The 19,228-nt window shown below is 37.9% G+C and overlaps 1 protein-coding gene across 3 annotated transcripts in view; it reads left to right on the top strand.

Annotated features, from left to right (window-relative positions):
* Fgf14 (fibroblast growth factor 14) overlaps nucleotides 1-18,667 on the top strand; it is a 570,141-nt gene extending 551,474 nt beyond the window's left edge. For all 3 annotated transcript variants that reach the window (XM_051161008.1, XM_051161011.1, XM_051161010.1), the window contains 2 exons: nucleotides 13,920-14,118; nucleotides 17,390-18,667. In XM_051161008.1, the coding sequence (XP_051016965.1) occupies nucleotides 13,920-14,118; nucleotides 17,390-17,526 (336 nt within the window). In that variant the 3' untranslated portion in view covers nucleotides 17,527-18,667. The remainder of the gene's footprint in view (nucleotides 1-13,919; nucleotides 14,119-17,389) is intronic.
* The last annotated feature ends 561 nt before the right edge of the window (nucleotides 18,668-19,228 follow it).

The raw sequence follows: 19,228 nt of genomic DNA, 5'->3' as shown, positions 1-19,228 counted from the left end.
TCTTCACTGTGCTCTTAATCTAGTTAAAACACACTGGTGTTCCAAGTTCCCCCTCAGAGTTTAGTGCCTTTGTTTACCAAGCCATGCTGGGTTGAGTCTAATTGAAATCAATCCATTTTAGGAAGACCTTATAACAATAATATCCTTGCTATAAGCAATTGCCCCACCTTTTTATGTTCTTTAAGAAAAGATAGGTTACATAGCTTTATCCTCACTGAAATATCTCCAAGTCAAATGCAGCAAATGGTACATGCTAGAAGTTGGATAAATGCTCATTGGATGGATTTTATGTCATTAAATATAAAATAAATGGAAACACCTCTCTTCACCTGTCCGTGTATTCAGATTTTACAATTTATTATGTACTAAAAAGAATGGTAAAATTTAAAGGAAAAAATTTAGCTTATTTTTGTTTCTACCTATTTTTGCAGTCTCTCACTTTCACTCAGAACCTCGAAAATAAGAAAATGTAAGTCCACATCCTTTCAACATACCACACTGGGCCATGATAACTTAAAGGGAACTCAGTCTGCAACAAGGCAAGCCTGAAGGCTCTGCTGTTCTGAGTTGATTGCTTTTCCCTAGGACTTGACATTCCTCTTTCTCAAGGCTTCTTTTCCTCAGGGCCTGCTGGATCCTTTTTCCTGACTTCACTCTTCAGTATTTGATGTTTGCTCTTTTTTGTTAACCTTTGAAATGATCAAACAAGTTGTTACTAGAATCTAGGGGGGTAGATATAGCCAAGGTCTTCTTTGTTAATAAATTAAAATGAAGGAAAAAATTACCCTCAGCATTTTGCTTCCATAGTACATGGATTTCCACTGTTTTCCGCACCTGAGTGTTGGGACTTCTCATCAGTTAAAGCTCTAGGCATCAGTGAGATGCGCTGTGACACTGAACACAGTCAAATCCCTTTTGTTTCCTTTAAAGATCCAATGCTGTCATTACAAATACGTATTTACTAAATAGTACAATCAAAGACGGGAAAACGCATTAACTGTTAAGAAGTTTGCTGTTATTGCAGACGACCCAAGTTCCTGTCCCAGCACCCACATTAGGTGTTCAAAACTCCAGTTTCAGGGGTTCTGACACCAACTTCTGATCTCTGTGGGCAGCTGAACATGTGTGGCAAACACCCAGACATACATACACATTCACGTAAACAAAAATAAAAATAAATAAATGTTTAAATAATAGGAAGATAAATGTGCAATATCACATTGATAGAAATAGAAGTGTCTCCATCCACTGCTTACTTCACTGTTGCCCTCTAAAGATGTGAGTCACCACCTGGGCAGAGGAGCAGTGTTTTGCTTCCTACAGTGTCTTAACAGCATTGTTGTTTGGAATGAAATAAATGTGGATCGTCTTTAAGGATGCAGCACTTAAGTAGGAGTTATTATCACTATTTAATGAGGATTGGACTTTAGAGGCAGAGCTTATCTACACATTCCTCCTTTACATGAAGATGTGCATTTTAAAGCAAGCATTTTTGATACATTTACTTGCCTGAGTTATTTCTTATTTGTACTTATAATTTGTTTTGGCTGCGTTTGGGAAAAATCCACAACACATGCTAAACACAGCAAAGTCTTATGGAAAAGTTTAATTTAAATGAGATTTAGAGAAAGGAAGCTAGAAAATAAACAGGCTCTGGATGCATATAGAAACAAATGTTGAAACAGTCGATAGAGAAAAAAGGATACAAATACTATTCCAGGAGGGAAGTGGAAGGAAATTTGAATGAAAACAGCCCACATTCATTCAAAGAGTCCGGCAGTGAAAGCCATGAAGCTGTGGTTCCCAACCCCTTCCCCCAAAAACACTCCATTTGAAAACTGTCAAAATGTCCCACTTCACATCCCGTTACTCATAGTACTGAACCATTTGCCTCCATCTTAGAGCCATCCTATAACAAAGACAAACTAAAGATTCTTTCCTGTGTGTGGTTAAACCTCCATTTCTCAAGGACTGGGCTCTTCCCCATCTGTAACTTTAAGTACAAATGGTTCTGAACTGACTGCTCCGGGAAACATCAACCAGGCTTTTACTTCAAAAGGTTATAATTCCCACCTGTTGTTATGATCACCTGTTGTTATGATCGACTACCTTGTTATGACTATAACCATCTTGCAATCATGTCTTTGTATCATGAGAGGTTATTAATAACCAGTTTGTTATGTTCTGCTTCTATAAGCTGGCCCATTTGGAAACTCCCTACCCAGGAACTATAGGAATCTTTATTTTGCACCTGTCCAATGTTGACGTCTTGAACCCTGCCTTAGGAGGAGGCAGCATGTGTCCATGAATTTAAAACTTGCTTAATTAATTACTTTCTTTAATTAATTTGGCCATGATCATTTGCATCACTAGTCCTTCTCTCTCGTCTTTGAGAGTCTAATGGCAACTAGGTAAAGAGAGAATATTAAGCTAGGTATCACGGCTCATATCTTAAATTCAGGACTCCAGAGTCACATTCCAGGTGCTGAGCCATCACTACAACCCTGATATTATATACAATATCATGAAAAGGCATGGGCAGGTGGGATAAATGGGAGGAGAAGTACATTTTGAGTGAATATAAATAAACTGAGGTGAATTGCTTAACCACACTACCTCTTATACTAAAGTGGAGATGATAATGTCACCAATCTTATAGGGTCACTGGGAGATTTAAGTTAGCTAGTCCTGTATGTATTTGCATCAATGACTAATACGTAGGAATTCACAACGTCAATATTAGCAATAATTAGTAATATTGTTATTGATATTAGGATAACTACTCTTGAGTGTTGGCAAATATATAATAATGAATCTTATAGAGTTATCTTAATTCTTTCTTCAGAATATTTAACTTGTGATAGTTTTACTAATATTCATGGTACTACATACTAGTTCTTGATATTAAAGTTAAAATATAGGGAATTTATACAACACTGTATTCTGGAGAAACAGATTTTACATTATAGAGGCAGTTGGGACATATTTTTATTTATAAATTTAAGTTTCACACACACACACAAACTGTAAGTTCATCAGATTTTTGCTTTCATTTTCTGCATTTGCACATTTTGTATAGAGTGTAAGATATGGGTGACAAACTTTAATAATGTCATTTGGATTCTCTGGTCATTTATTGCTTTGTTCTTATGACACTGAGAACTTGTGCCTCAGCTTTCCAAGCTTTAGCGCATGTACACATTACTTGGGGTCCTGTTAAAATACTCATTCTCATTCTTTCAGTCTGTGGTAGGATGAGAATTGTGTGTCAGTACCAGTCATTGAATTTCACTTGTTAAAAATATTAAATATACAAGTATGTCTATTTAAACACTAAAAATGTGGATATAGTGTATATTTTATCTATTTATGTTGCACGGTTAAATATTACGTCAAATAAATTGTTTGTTTTAAGCAATAAATTAACTATAATATATAATATAATCACCTAAAATATAATATGTGACCACTTCTAAATGACAAGCTTCATCCTTACAGATGAAAACACAAATCTCACATTTGCAATTTTGTTTCCTTGGAAACTACTTAAGGAAAAGCATTTGTCTGGCCAACTGGTTTGTTGGTAACTCTTCACTTAAATTAATTGCGCCTTGTTATCAAATCAAAGCTGTCTATCCTGTAGCACATATGGGATTGTTTAAAGCATATTTGTTTAAAGTACACACACAAGCAAAACACACACACACACATGCACACACACACATGCACACACACAGTTTACTGATTTTCACTCTATTTTCTATAATCCTTCCCTTTATATGCAATTCAAAGTCCTATATTATTGATTTTGAGTATATAGAGTTCCAGAGAAATAAAACGCATTAGTCAACTTAAGTGGGTGCTTTAAAGTGTTAATTGTAGATGTTCTCTGCTCCAGATTTCATGACTACAATATTGTCTGAGCAATCAGGTTGTTTTTGCCTTTGTCACTGATGGCGAGAACACTGCACTCCATTTCGAAGTTAGCTTCTGTCAGAAGAGGAGCAGTCATGGATATAACTGATTGATTATGAGCTGCAGAGGATGACAGAGATTGAGAAAAATTTCTGTTGACCTCATTTTAACCTTCAGTAGACCACAACTCCAAAAATATAGAAGAGGGAGGAGAAATGGAGATTCCAAATCGAATGGGCCATTAGGATTCCATCTAAAGTTTGCGTAATTAATTTGAAACTTGCTAAGAATAATTAGATAACACTTTGCTCCTGATAACAATTGGCATTTGATTGCACTTTTGCTTATATTTTTAGTTATAAATAAATATAGTTTATTATTCAATTTATAATGTAAAAACTATTTTTTCACTTCTATATATTTGATAGCTAATGTATTTGATATTTATAAAACGCTTTTTTTATTTGTACAATTTGTTCTTGTTGAGTTGTTTTGTTTGTTTGCTTTTGGGTTTGGTTTAGTTTTTTGTTATTGTTCTTATTGTTGTTTAAGAACCTGAGACTTCTATGTAATCCTTAGCAATAAAATTTCTAAAAAAAAAAAAAAAAAAAAAAAAAAAATCCAGGGTCAGGGTCAATCCTAGGCTCTGGGTGGGAAGAGCTTGTGTTTGGATAACTCTTGAAATAGATGTAAAGCTGATGTGGCTATGAGAGCAGTGAAGAGGGAACTATTTCCTTGTGGACTATCTGGCTTGGTAGAGATACACATCCCAGCCATCCAGCTAAGGGACCACAGCCCAGGGAGTCAGACCCATCTTCAACCACGCAAAAGAGATGGAAGGGATAATTATCCTCTTCATGAGTCATTTACTTTTCTCCCATGAATCCTACCCTCTTTACAGTCACTATAGAACTGTCACAAGGTTCTACCAGGTTTGCCTGCCTTCTGGATCTTCATTCAGAAAATTACTTTCTGTTTTGTCATTTCTGTCTCTTCCATTTGGATGCTGGCCAGAACCAAGTAGCCTTCCCCCGTACTTCTGGATTTTTCTCTTTCCCCCCTGCAATGATCCTTGTCCACAATGTAACTGCTTAGAGATGGCCTGCTTTTTCTGTTTTCCTGCTTTGTCTTCCTCTTCCAGGTAGCTGTCAAGATTTAGAGCTGGTCTCTCTGACATTTTTCTTTTGATATCTAACGGAACTGTCTTCAGGCCTTTTTTTCTGAGTCCCCCTTACATTATTTCACTAGTAAGACTAAGAACTGTAAGAGGGAAGCCAGATTTCCCCTCAGCATGTAGTCCCCACTTGGGGCTCCTCAGAGTTTCTGATAATCATACTTTAACCATGAATGTAGGGTGAGTTCTTTGCTGCTGTAGGCCTACTGTATGCCTAGCATAACCTCCTTATTCTCTCCTTTTAGTTGATTTTAGAATTGATTTTTATTTTTTACAGCATGTAAAATTATCAGAATAACTTCCATTTTTAGTTTCCCCTGGAAATGATCATAGTAGGCAAACTTTGCTATGAATGAAAAAATGAAATAAAATAAGAAGGACATGACTACCCCTAAGGAATGGAGATTTTTACTGTAGATATAAGAGAGAAAGTGGGGAAAGGGAAGAGCACAGGCTGAACATGGTGGGCAGACCAACCTGGCCTCTGAATGGAGAGGCTGGGAGGTAGACCAAGAGGAAATCTGCTGACCAAGAGGTGGCTTGGTCAAGAGGCCAAGAGGTCATGCTGTTAATCGGGTTAAGCTGTGGAGAAGGAAAGCAGAAACCCAACTACTGGCAGGGAGAGGTAGAAGCCACAGGTACTGAGGAATGCTGGGAGAGCCAGCCAGCAGCCGCTGTGATATGTGCTAACCTATTAAGGCACCTCAGTTAGCCATTTTTCCAGGGTTTCAGAGATCTAATGTGCTCTGTGAGCAAAATGTAATTGTCATTTAGTTAGGTCCTTCCAGGTTACACAGTAGTTGGGATCTGTGGGCTGCAGATTATTCATTCTGGGAGGAATCCCTTAGAATAGCCTTTCTCATAGGGAGAAGACATTTAGGTTTCCCAAAAATCAAACTTTGAAGAAAATTTTTACTCAAATCATATATATTTATATACATGAATATATGTACATATAAAATGAATATACATGCAATATAAACTTAACTTGGGAACAATTACCATTTAGGAGTTTGAAATTAAACAATTCCTACTCCAGTTATCTAGATTGTAAAAGTCTTCAAATTTTACTTTAAACCAGAGTTGACAAACCTTTTTTTTTTTTTTTTTTTTTTTTTTTTTTTTTTTTTTTGGTAGAGGATGACATAGCAAACACTTTAGGGTCTGTGGAACAAGTGATCTTTATCTTAGATGCCCAGATTTGAAGTTTCTTGAAAAAGCGCACACCTATACTGAGGGTTCTAAAGACTGGTTCAACGCTTTGATGGTGGGAAGTCTGACTGTTACAAGTCTTAAACCAAAGTTACCCGGGTTGCCTTTAGTGGGGATGTAGTTCTTGCCTCTGAATCCCACACAGCATCACTTTAATGAGCAGATAAAAAACTGAGAATACATTAACTAGCATATTACCTTGATTATCCAAAACTTTAAGAACATCACCAGATGGAATCTAAAACCTGTAACAGAGAACCTTTGGTTGTAAACTGCCTACCTGATGTCCCTACCAGTGTTTTTAGCAAAAGCATTTTTTTGAACTGGAGTCTCTGTCTTCCCCTTGGGCCTCTGGTTCCTGTGATCTCTATGGATAGAAAACAGAAGAGCTATGTACAATGTAGTATAAAAGGGGAGAGTTTGTTGCTTATTAGAATGCATAGGCCTCAAGGGGTGACTATGGGCAATGACCCAAGGGACCATTAAGAAGAAACACACTTTGACAGGGTGGCAGTGGACCGTGCCAGAGACACCACTGTGCTAACTTGCAGAATTAGAAATGATTCCTGCTATTTCTAGCTCCCAACAATGGAGCTGGTTTCTGGAAGGATAGAAAGGATGACTTTCATGAACTCTTAAGGGAGAAACAATGCTGGTGTCAGGCAGCTACACAGATGGTAGCAAGTTGCCCTGGAGATGCCAGGGAGCATCCTTCTCCATCACAGACATTGGACTCTGCCTTTTTTTTTTAAACCAGAAAATAAGAGTGACTCATGAGGACTTAAATCACCTTATAAAAAGGTGGGAGATTCAAGGCTTTTTGGGGCCCATTAAGTTCAAAAGACTAGAACCTGAGTTATTGTCTAGCCCTGGATGGAGACATACTATTCCAAGCTACATAATGGATGGAGAGTTATAGTCTAATTAGATTTAATGTTGTTCTTTGCCCACCGCCCTTCCTCCTATAGTTCTGACACTTAGAGAAATCACTGTGGTATTGGTCCAGCCTACTTTCTGAGTCCTAACCCAGGAAAAAAAAAACATGACATATTCTGATCCTTGCACTATCTTTTTCTTTTGTAGTAGACTTTTTTCTGATGTTCTGGGCTTTCTCAGTTTGCCTCTCTGAGGTCAGTTCCCCACTCTTACTGCCACACAGTACCTTTCTGAACTACACTGCTGTACGTGCAGACTCTCTCAAATCCTAACTTTAAAATATCATTGCTTCCTTTTTGCTCTCCCCTTCATCCCTCAATAGGTGGCTACAATGGTTTAAAGTTTAGCTGGCTTGTTTTTCCTTTAAACTTTAGTAAACTTGTTATCAACTTTCATTGTATGTCCATTTTTCAATTCTCTTATTGTTTAGACTAGAAACACCAAAAGGGACCCTAGATTTTGTAACTAGAATATGACACTCAATGTGGGGATCTCCAAACTTTCTAATAGCAATGGGTCTTTAACCTTTACCATAAAGCCTTCTGCTAAATAATCATATGATCTTTTGGTTAGTTTAGGATATCATGTTCCCACCCAGGGCCAGAGATATTACTCATATTTTATTATTTTAACTACTAATCAGATTCCTAAAATAATAGTCCCTGGGTTTACAAGGTAATAATTACAGGTGAGAGGGGACCCCTCTTTACATCCTTCAAGTCTGCTCTAGTTTAGAATATGTTGCTTATGATTTTGGCTTGTATTCTGTGACTCTGGAAGTGTGTTTAACTGATTTTATACAATGACCTATCTCTCAGGGCATCCTGAGTTCATGTTAAACATAATCAATCATATTTAACTTAATGTAAATGTTTCTATTTCCTTTGGAGATAGAGCTGTATTTGCTTCACAGATGTTGGATCTGATTTTGATAAAAAACAGTTTTGGGGAAAAACTGCACTTAAGGCACATCTCGGGGTCATGCCAGTGTTGACATGATGTTTCATTTTTATACCAGATCTTCTGGGTTTGTGGCTAATGTACTTCTTGTGAGTGGCAGAACACGATCAATCTCCTTCTATCATCCCCTCCTTTTATCCACAGCCCAGAAGCCTATCTTTGCACTGGCAATAATTTACCTCAGTGTTTTCCTGAGTAAAGCCCAGGGATTATTCTGCCACTATCAAGATAACAAGCACACTGCAGATGGTGCTTTCACTCCAGAACAACCATAGCAGAAAAGGAATATGAAATTTCTGTCTCCATTGTTGTGTCTTTTTTTCCCTTATTCTATAATTTGATGATTTAGTTTGGCATTGGCACAAATTAATACTTAAGCCTCTACTGGAACTCAACTGCTGAGTTTGTTGTCAAGGGGTGGTGGTTCTAAATATAGGTAGGCAAGAGGAGAACAAGATACGTCAAATTCTTTCTCTCATTTTGGCACTTTCAGAGAGTTTATATTTAAGCTTAAATTTAAATAGGCATTCTTATATCATCACAGCCAGTATTCTGTCACAGTAGTCCTTTTAGTTGACTGACTAAGAATCATAAATTAGAACTTCAGAGATAGCATGGAGTCCCTGCTTTTTCAGTCCACTGAAGATATCAAAGTGGAGGTACACTGCTTCCTTCCCAGCCCTTGGCCCGCTCCACGGTGAGAAATACATTGAAGAACCAGTGAAAATAAAAAGTTGTTATGTACACAAACAAAAGATTTATTCCTTATTCTTCATTCGAAAACTCAGATCTCAAAACATAAGGTGTGAATTTTCCATGCACACGCACTGCTTCTTCAGTTTGTTTGCAGCACTGTCTCCCCAGTGCAGGGCCAGCACTGGGCATTTACCCTCATCAATGAGTGCTGTTGGCCAGCTGGCCTCACTCCTGCTGTCCACAGCCTCCAATGACCACATTGTCCCTGATCTCATCAATTGCAATTATTTCAAGTTCTTCTTATTGAACTTTCCAAACACAGTCTGTCTCCCTAAAGCATCTAAAGAATTCATATACAAAACCACAGTTATGTCCACTATCAAGAACTTCTTTTTTTCCCTTTGTGTTGATCAATGTTATATTTTTAGGTCTCCCTACAAGTTAGAATCAAGAAATATATTTCATCCCCCGCATAATTTGCATAGCATATTTTCTTTTTCTTTCTTGGATATCACAACATTCAGAATCCAGCTGTGTAGCTTATAATTTGGATAGCATTTGTCTATTCTCTGTGAATCATACTAATATAAATACTGAAATTGACACAATATACATCTTTGTCAGACAACTTCCTGAAAGGGGGCACTGGGATAGACTTTCTTTTTAGTAAGAGATTTATTAAAAGTAATCAAAGCTGTAGACAGATGGCAGGATGTCAGGGACATTAAAGACAGTTCAGGCTGAGGTGGCAGAGTGAGGGTCCATTTTCATGCCTTTTAGAGGAAGGGGGAAGGGAAGTAGACAGTACAGTGTTGTGTGTAGCCTGCAGTTAGCCATCAGTAAGGGTAACCAGTGAGTAGTGAGGCTAAGAATGGCATGTGTCTGATAGACAGTCAGCTTTCCTGACTGACTGTGACTTGAGGCTGATGGGGCAGGAAAGACAGCAATCTAGAGAAACAACTGAACTTAGTTCCCAGAATTAAAAGTTTAGTCAAAATGAACAAACTTCACAAAATGCCATTGCCCTAAGTCACACCTGCCAGTCCATTTCTCAATGTACTGGTATTGGAATGTAACTAATATTCTAAAAGTGTATTGCACAGTCACTTTGCGTTTACATGATTACCCTGTTGCTTATGTAAGAGTGTCCGGTTTCTTGCTCGCCATAGGTTTCATCCCATAGGCCGGCAGCCTATAAAACCCTTTATCACACGCTCTAGCCTGCTTTTCCACCACATCATGTGGTTTCTACCCTGTAATGCCTGTATCTCTGCAAACTGTTTATGGTTCTCCAAATGTACTGTGGCATTTCCTGTCTCTGGTCTATCACAGTGCTATGCACTACAATGCTTCTATCATCCAAAATGGTGGCCTACCATGATAGTACGTACTTATATGACCTTTTAAAATGAAATGACTACTTTTATTCATTTGAGTCGTGTCTGGTGGTGAGCTCAGTACTTGATGTAAAGCCCTGTTCACTAACTAATCAGGTCGTCGAATTTGATCTGTGGAAATATGATAGGATTGAAATGATTGATACAGCAAAGTTTTACTGTGTGCAATGAATAATGTATTTCATGGCATTTAGTGAGTTCTTACTTATTACATGCCTAATGTTCTAAGGTGAGTTAATTCATATCAGTTCTCCCAGGCAACTTTCTGTCAACTTCACTTTAGAAATGTGGACTGACACCCAGAGAAATCAAACCTTCTTCCCAAGAACACTGTGCTAAAAAGGAATTGAACCCTGATTGACTCTTAGCTTTCTGGCCATACAGATCGTAATTCTCTACCGCATGGCCTTTCGCATACATATTGAAAGTGTGTTTATAGAAAATGACATTATGTAATAACTAGCCCCAACTGTGTGCACTTCTAGCAGTTCTCTGAGAATTCTGACATTGCTTCAGATTGTAATATTTGAGGAATAGACATTAGATAAGAGTGTCTTGGTATGGTGTGTGTGTGTGTGTGTGTGTGTGTGTGTGTCTATTCACTTTGATTATTTAGCTGGTAATAAAATGGCCCAAATGTAACGAACAATATTCACTAGCATTATATAGTCCTTTCTTGATGCTTTTGTTGTCATCATTTGCTTTCTTGTTTTGTTTTGTTTTTGAGACAGGGTCTGTCTGGCTGTCCTGGAACTCACAAAGAGAGAGAGAGAGAGAGAGAGAGAGAGAGAGAGAGAGAGAGAGAGAGAGAGAGAGAGAGAGAGAGAGAGAGGAGAGAGAGAGAGAGAGAGAGAGAGAGAGAGAGAGAGAGAGGAGGAGGGGAAGAGTCAGGGAAAGATACCTGATGCAGACCCTATGACTTACACATATATGTACACACACCAACACATATGTATATACGAACACAAAAGATCCTAACACACACCTAAATAGTAGTGTTTGGAGGCCTTGGAATGTTGACTGAATAAATTACCACATTGAAATCTCATTTTGTTTCATATTTATGCCAATCAATTGAGAGCAGGAGCAGTAGCTGCCCTCCTTACCAATGGTGTGTATGCATCGTATGTCATATTTTGGCAGAGGTGATAATAATAAAGAGTGATCTAAATTCACATTGTGGGAGACAGTGTACATAGATACAAGACAGGTAACTGTGAGCGATGCTCTGGCTAAAGATCCAATGCCACCAAAGCAAGTTCCAGCTACTTTAACCCACATTGAGTAGACTAGCAGGCCAGAGGTTAGTATCAAATCCTTTGGTGATTCTCAGGCAGGCAGATAACATGCTTTGGTGCATTGGACTATCTCAAGGATACAAATGACATGCCAGAGTCTAATCTATTTGTCCTAGAAGACTTAGTTCCGAACAATATGACCAATGTATTATTCTGTTGGGGGCTCTTCTAGTTTTATTGTGTTTCTGCGATAAAAATACTCTGACTAAAAGCAACTTAGAGAAACAAGTTTATTGCGTCATAAAAATCCAGGTTATATATAATGGAGAAATCAAGGCAGGAACTTCAAATAGCTAGTTACACCACACACACACACACACACACACACACACACACACACACACACGAACAGAGAAAAATGAATGCGTGAAAGTTCACTGGCTTGCTTGTGCTCAGCTTGATTTCTCCAATTTCTCCATTCTAATATAGTTCAAGACAAACTCTCTCGGGAATGTTGCCACCCACAGTGGGCTGGGTCTCCTCACATCAATTAGCTTAATTAACACAATTTCTCAAAGACAGCCCACAGGCTATCCCTGTGGAGACTGCCTTCCTAAGTAATCTGCAGTTGTGTAACGTTAGCAATGAAAGCTAGCCACCCACCCCAAGGGACAAGCCAGCCTTGGAACACGCCATTTTGCTTTCCTCTGCAACACCTCTTATACCCTGACTCAATGAAGCTCAGTTTATTAGTGAGAGAGCTAAAAGGAGGGTATTTGGAGAACAGAAATTTAGTAGAAGGCCAGGACATTAATTTGGGCAAGATCTTATAAAAAATCTTAGGTATTATCTGTTCAGAACATTACACATCCCTGTGGGAGGGGCTAACCTGCCTTTTGTTTTGCTATTGTCTTTTATTAATCACTGCCATCTGTCATCTTTGCCATGAAAAGCATCTAAATTAATGAAATCCATTTCTCCTTGGATAAGTATGTTCTGTTGAAGCAAATTTATGGGGCACACTGAATAAATTTATACTGCAGAGTATATTGCTTGATAATTCACACTCTTTTGGGAAATATAGGAAGGCGTTCTCTATATGAAATTATGACACAGTTCTTATAAAAAACATAAATTTTAACTAATAAGGACTTTCTTTTTACTTTTTAAAAGATGTGTATATACACATTATGTGTGTGGGTACATATATACACAAAAATAGCACAGGCAATAGTTTATTTAAACTGCTACAAAAGCTAGCTAAGTATCTTCTATAGCTATATCTTGCCACTAGGTGGTTAGAATTTTAAAGTTCTATTTAATTGGGTGCTGTCAGATATGCTTTTAAGCTGTATCATTATGTATTTTTATAAACTAGCATGAATTATATTTATTATTATTTATTTCAAAATGAAATTTTCAGAAAGATATAATGTCACCTGTGAATATTTGTGATGTTTACAGCAGTACCAAAGCTTTGTGCTGCTCACCGATGAATGAGGGTGACGGCACTGAGCCCACATCTATTTAACACACTATATGTACTCTCTCCAAAGCTTTTGGGTGGTTTTCAGTCAGGGGAAGGTTTCTCTGTTCATCTTCAAGAGTTTCAGTAGGGCTCAAAACCATGAAATTAGGCAATTATTTTCAGCTTTCATCAGCTAGCATGATGCCTGGCTTCAGCTTGTCACACACCAATAGCTAGTTTGTGTGCTGTCTGATTGTCACAACTTTAGTTTGAGCTTTCAGTTTGTTCCTCAGTAGCATAATGTGTCACCTTGTAACACTCGGGATTCAAGTAACAACTGTCTACTTACTGTTACAATATTTTGGTTATTTGTGCTAATATGCTGTAAGACATGATATGTTAAATATTTTATAATCTTTATCAGGAATAGACGAAGCTACACTAATGTGGTTAAATGCTGATTGAATTGGGCTCTGGTTAAGTTAAAGTACTGTATGGCTCACTTTTCTTTTTGTTATTATGATCTGCTACCATGTCTGCTACTGTATACTGTGTACTGATACAGGTGGGGCTGAACTGGAACTGATTGTGCTCAGGCTGTCCTCAAACTCACAGCAATCCTCCTGCTTCATCCTTCTGAATTGAATGTTTAAATTACAAGCAGGAGCTACTATGCCTGGCTTACATTTTTATTTCTTTATTTAAAGAAGAAACATCCTTGAATGTATATTCCCACCATTACAGACTCTCCAAATTCCTCTGGTATTGACAATTATCTATAAAAAGTTCCTGTATGCAGGGAGGCTCAATTCCAGTCACCACTCCGTGTGGTCACTGTGTCAGAGAAATTAACACAGAGGAAGTGAACACTGGAGGCTTCTGCTTTCTACTTTAAACTTTCTCCTCTTCTTTTCTCCCAATAGGAACTTTTTACTCCTGAATGCAAGTTTAAAGAATCTGTTTTTGAAAACTACTATGTAATCTACTCATCCATGCTGTACAGGCAACAGGAGTCTGGCAGAGCCTGGTTCTTGGGATTAAATAAGGAAGGGCAAGCTATGAAAGGAAACAGAGTAAAGAAAACCAAACCTGCAGCTCATTTTCTACCCAAGCCATTGGAAGGTGAGTGTATCATGTGTATCATCCTCCTGGAAGCTGCTACAGAGTTTAATTTTCACATGGATATATCTGATAAGGTTACAGGAACCTTCCAGAAGATAACAGAAATGTCCTTTATTGGGGTGGTTTTTACACAGATTTCTCCTTACGTTGCTTTGCTAAGCTTCAGGGGGCTACCAAGTGAAGGTTTGTGGCAGAACATATGCCTAACATGTGTAAGAGGCAGGGTTTTCAATTCTGGACATCAAAAATGGGGAGAAAAGAAAGAAAATGTGTTTCCCTACTATATAGTGTGTGTGTGTGTGTGTGTGTGTGTGTGTGTAGCAAAAAAAATTCTTTCAGTTTACAAATCCTCACTGTCTCAAATGCTCTAAATGCTTTCATGACAGTTCAACCAATTATTTGAAATGTAAAAATGCACTATGTTCTTATGAATATTTAATGATAAGTAAATAAGAAAACATTTTCACATGGATTTTCAAGAAGTGTTTGCCTATTTTCAGATTATATGGGTAAAAATTTCTTCTGAACTATTATAATTCTTGAAAATGATCATTAAAGAGCTCTGTAAAGTTCCATACTACATACATTATTTTCCTTTGAATAAATTATCCCCCTTGCATTAGAGAAACTTACCTACCTTCATCTCTAAATAACAGCTTCTTCACACTTATTTTGACCAAATTCCAAGGCACAAACTACCACGCTCTAGTAATTAATAAAAAACATATGTATTTTGATTATTAATGCTTCTACAAGAAGAGCTATTTACTGTTATTTATGTTAAATTTTAGAACTGAAAAAAATGACTTTGAAGCTATTCCAAAGTTTTCTTAAGAAGTGAAATGAGGGAAACAGCAAACAAGCTTACAGAGGCAACCCCACTTCCTGGGGTAAAAGGACAGCCACGTGCTCCTCTAGAGGGTGACATGGCTCACTGCAGTGACTTCTTGAAGGCAGTAGCCAAGCCTATCTACAGGACTCCTCAGTTTGGTCTTAATGCTCTTCAGGCTTGATGCTTTCAAGATGCTCAGTGCTACCTCCAACCACTGAGCTGACCCCAGTTCTGCTCCTGTAGGTAGGTCAGGTTTGAGACACATAATACAATCATGAAGTTCAGATAAAAATATCAGAGATTCTCCAGCTGTGGCATAAACAGTATAATCACAAATAAATCCTATTACTTAGTATTCTAACCTCAAGCTGAACTGTGTGGGTGTGGTGTATGCATGTAACAAGAGAAAACACTATGCTATTATGTCTTAAAACACTTCCTGACCAGGGTACTCTAATCAAAACAAGGAGGGCATGCTCTTTTATTCCCTTAAAACATTACTTCTGAAAAACAATGCTTGACAGTGGAGATTACTAGAGAGATAGTAATTTCAAACTTTACAAGCCAAAATATGGTATAAATTATATAACTGAAAACTTTAGGACAAATACAGACATTTCCACAGAGGCATGATTCTGTGTTTCTTGGATACTCTAAGGAAGTCATATCTCTCACTCAGTTTTATTTTATATATGGTGTAGGTCAACACTTTGATACTATTGGATCCTAATTTGAGTGTGAGTGAGAGACTGGTGATGCTTTAAGAACTGAGACTGCCTTCCTTCTTTTTCTTTTTAAATTAAAAAAATGATTTTTAGTACAATATCTTCTGATTATTTTTCCCTTCCCCCAACTCTTCCCAGACTATCTCCACTTTCCTACCCACCCAAGTCCATACCCTTTCTATCTGTCCTTAGAATGGAAACAGGCATCTAAAAATAATAATAAAATAAAATTAGATAAACCAAAAGCCAAAGAAAAAGCTCAAGAAACACATATAGATGCATAGAATTCATACACAGAGAAATTCCATAAGAACACAGAACCAGAAACCATCACATATATGCAAAGGACCTGTAAGGAAACAAAAACAAATAAACAAACAAAAACAACAACAAAAAGCCTAAAGCCCCGAAAAAGCATTATGAGACAAAGAACCTACAAGTACCAATGAGCTCATTTTATGTTGCCATCTACTGCCGAGCATGGGATTAGGCATGAGTGGTTTGTTTACCTAGTGAGACGCCACTGGAGAAACCTAATTTTTTATTTGTGAGGAGTTAACAATTGGAGACAGTTTCTAGGTCAGAGACTGGCTACTTTCACTTCCCAAGTCACTTAGCTCAGTACACAGTACTAAGTACACTAAGAAAAAACACGTGCTGTATAGACGCAGATGTAAGAGCCCTCTGCAGTACTCATAGAATTGATTCTGACTCCACTCAGGGTCTTTTCTGAAACAACTAAGCTTTCAAAACCCAAGAAGAACACCAGGCAGATCAGCTGTAATCATATTCCTGGTGGCAGATGACTTTAAGTCAACTAACTTTCCCAAATGTCAGATGCTCTTAAATACCCTTTTCTGGGACTCTGTAAAGCATTTTCTAAAAACTGACATGAACTATGTTGTTCATGGCACCAGGCACAACTTAAGCAGTTACTCAATTTCTCTCAGGCATTAGTACCAGTTGCTATTACTGTTTTATGCTTCCATCCTATAGACACTGATTATCTTAATTTTAAATAATGAAAAAAAAAGTATATATGCCATACATTTGGCGTAAGATGTGTAAAGGCCCTTAAGGAAGCCTTTATTGATAATGCTGTGTGTAGCTTTCAAGTAGAACCCAGTGTGACTGTATGTCACATGAGAGAGAAAATAGCTTAGTGATCCCAGATGAAAATAGAATTAGGTGAAACGCTTTTTCTCCTGGAGAGATAGAGATAGGGATAGACATGATAGAGATAGATAGATAGATGATAGATAGATAGATAGATAGATAGATAGATAGATAGATAGATACAGAGAGACACGGAGACAGAGAGACAGGGAGGGGAGAGAGAGAGAGAGAGAGAGAGAGAGAGAGAGAGAAGAGACAGCATGCATATGCATGCTCATGCATGTTTGAAAATTATGTGTGCTTTCCTTTATAAGTCTACAAAGAGATCAAAGCTCTAATTGTTTCTTGATAAAAAATCTGATTACACATACATGCACATATTTTAGTGTATAAATTAGAGAATGCATCGAAAGTGATGTCATAATTTATGGACTGGAAATGACTGCCTTAAAACCACTTCCTGATATCAATTGGATTGGGTTTATTCCCTGAAAATAGGCACAGACTGGCTGAGGTCTGTGCAAAAAGATGGTGTGCCATTTTTTTCATGGTAATCAGACAACCTTTACTTTTCCTCTCCCTTTCTTTACATCTCTAGTTGCCATGTACCGAGAACCATCTTTGCATGATGTTGGCGAAACAGTCCCGAAAGCTGGGGTGACGCCAAGCAAAAGTACAAGTGCATCGGCAATAATGAATGGAGGGAAACCAGTCAACAAGTGCAAGACCACATAGCCAGATCCTCAGGTGTCCTGACTTGCTTGTCCCGAGCACAGTGGAGTGATTTATCCTTACCAGACATTCCTGCTCCTGTGGCTGAAGAGGCCCAGCAAGCAAGCTGCTGCTTGCTCTACGCTGTCTCAGACCTCCTTCATTGCAAGTGGATAAATCTCAACCTGTGGTCTCCCCACACCAAGAAGACACCTGGACAAACCAGCTAAACTCAGACCATGGAATGCCCTACCAGATATGGAATGCCTTTTTAATATCTTTTCTGTGACCGTGACACTTCATGTGAATGACGTCCTTCACGAGTACACTCAATACCTTGCCTGCTGACAGCTTACCCATAATTCTTTCTGAGTCCTGTTTCAACGAAATCCATGTGTTTAAGTTAATTTTGTAGCACACAGATAATATTGAGTAATTTCTAGTTAGACGCTGTAAACCTGTGCTATCATGGATTTCTCTTCTTCCCTTTTTTACAGGGCTGCTCGCTCCACTGTCTGTGACCTTTAGCAGGGATTGTGTTCCTCTAAATCTTCAATGTTGCAGTTGGTTTACTTGGAGAACGATTAGGGAATCAGGAAGCCTTCTAAACCTATTACTACAAATAATATCTATAAAGATTAAGATTGTCGTCTTTGGCTCACATTATCGATTAAACACACATATATGCTTTGTCCAGTAGGAGACGCTGTGCTCCCTAGATAGGCATTGCTTGGGTGGAACAAAGGTCAAACACAATCCACAGAAGCTCCTTATGATAGGTGTTTGGCATTCCCTCTTAGTTTCTTTATGTGTGTGTGTTTTATACATATCACAAGCTTACTGGTAATGGTAACATTTGCCTTGCCCAGCGAGCAAGACCCACTTGTTTTTTGAGAAAGTGGGTCCAAAGAATTCTGTAGGCCTTGTAGGCCTGATTAAGGTTCATTTTTTTTTCATCTATTAATCCTCATTATTGGGAAAAAAAAAAAGAACAAAACCAAATCATTACAACCTATAAGAAATATGCTACCTAAATCCATTCCCTACCCTCTCCTTCCTGTTTTAATGAAGATAACTTGATGCCACCCCAACTTGGGCTGCATCCCAGTCATCCTCACCAGAGCATGGACAAGGTGGCTGCTGTGTCCCTTCCTGCAGCAGCAATGCACACGCTAGTTAAATTACACTTTAATATATTTGGTGTTTAATGACAAGTTTTTAAACTGGACATATTAGGGTTTTTGTTTGTTTGTCTGTTTGTTTGTTTTTAGCTCAGCATGCCGGGTCTGGTACTGTGGGTGTCATCAGTACATATGTCTAACTCAGCTCTGTGGGGCCCAGCAGGCTGGGTTAGAGATGATTTGCCAAGACTTTAGAATATGGTTTGTTGAGTACCCTAAATAAAACTAAAGACAACTCAACACTCTCCACCAATAGGGTTTGGGCCATTTGATTTATTTAATTTTGTTCTCTTGCTCTCTTATCATCATTTTGACTTAAATTCTGTAGGGCTCCAAGTTTAGGGATACTAAAAAAGTCTATGAACTGCTGGAGACACAATTTGAAGATTCCATGCCAAATGTATAATATCAGATACAAAGAGCTTCAAAGTGTTTAGTATTAAAATGTTTGGAAATACATTTGTTAACTGTGTGTACAGTTAATAAAATTCATGTTTTCTTCTCAGAAGAGTTCATTGAGACCAAACTGAACCTCTTTTTATAGA

The sequence above is a fragment of the Acomys russatus genome, chromosome 18 (genome assembly GCF_903995435.1).
Source record: "Acomys russatus chromosome 18, mAcoRus1.1, whole genome shotgun sequence".
Taxonomy (NCBI): Eukaryota; Metazoa; Chordata; class Mammalia; order Rodentia; family Muridae; genus Acomys; species Acomys russatus.
The sequence above is the reverse complement of the archived record's forward strand: the minus strand, read 5'-3'. Positions and strand labels throughout refer to the sequence as shown.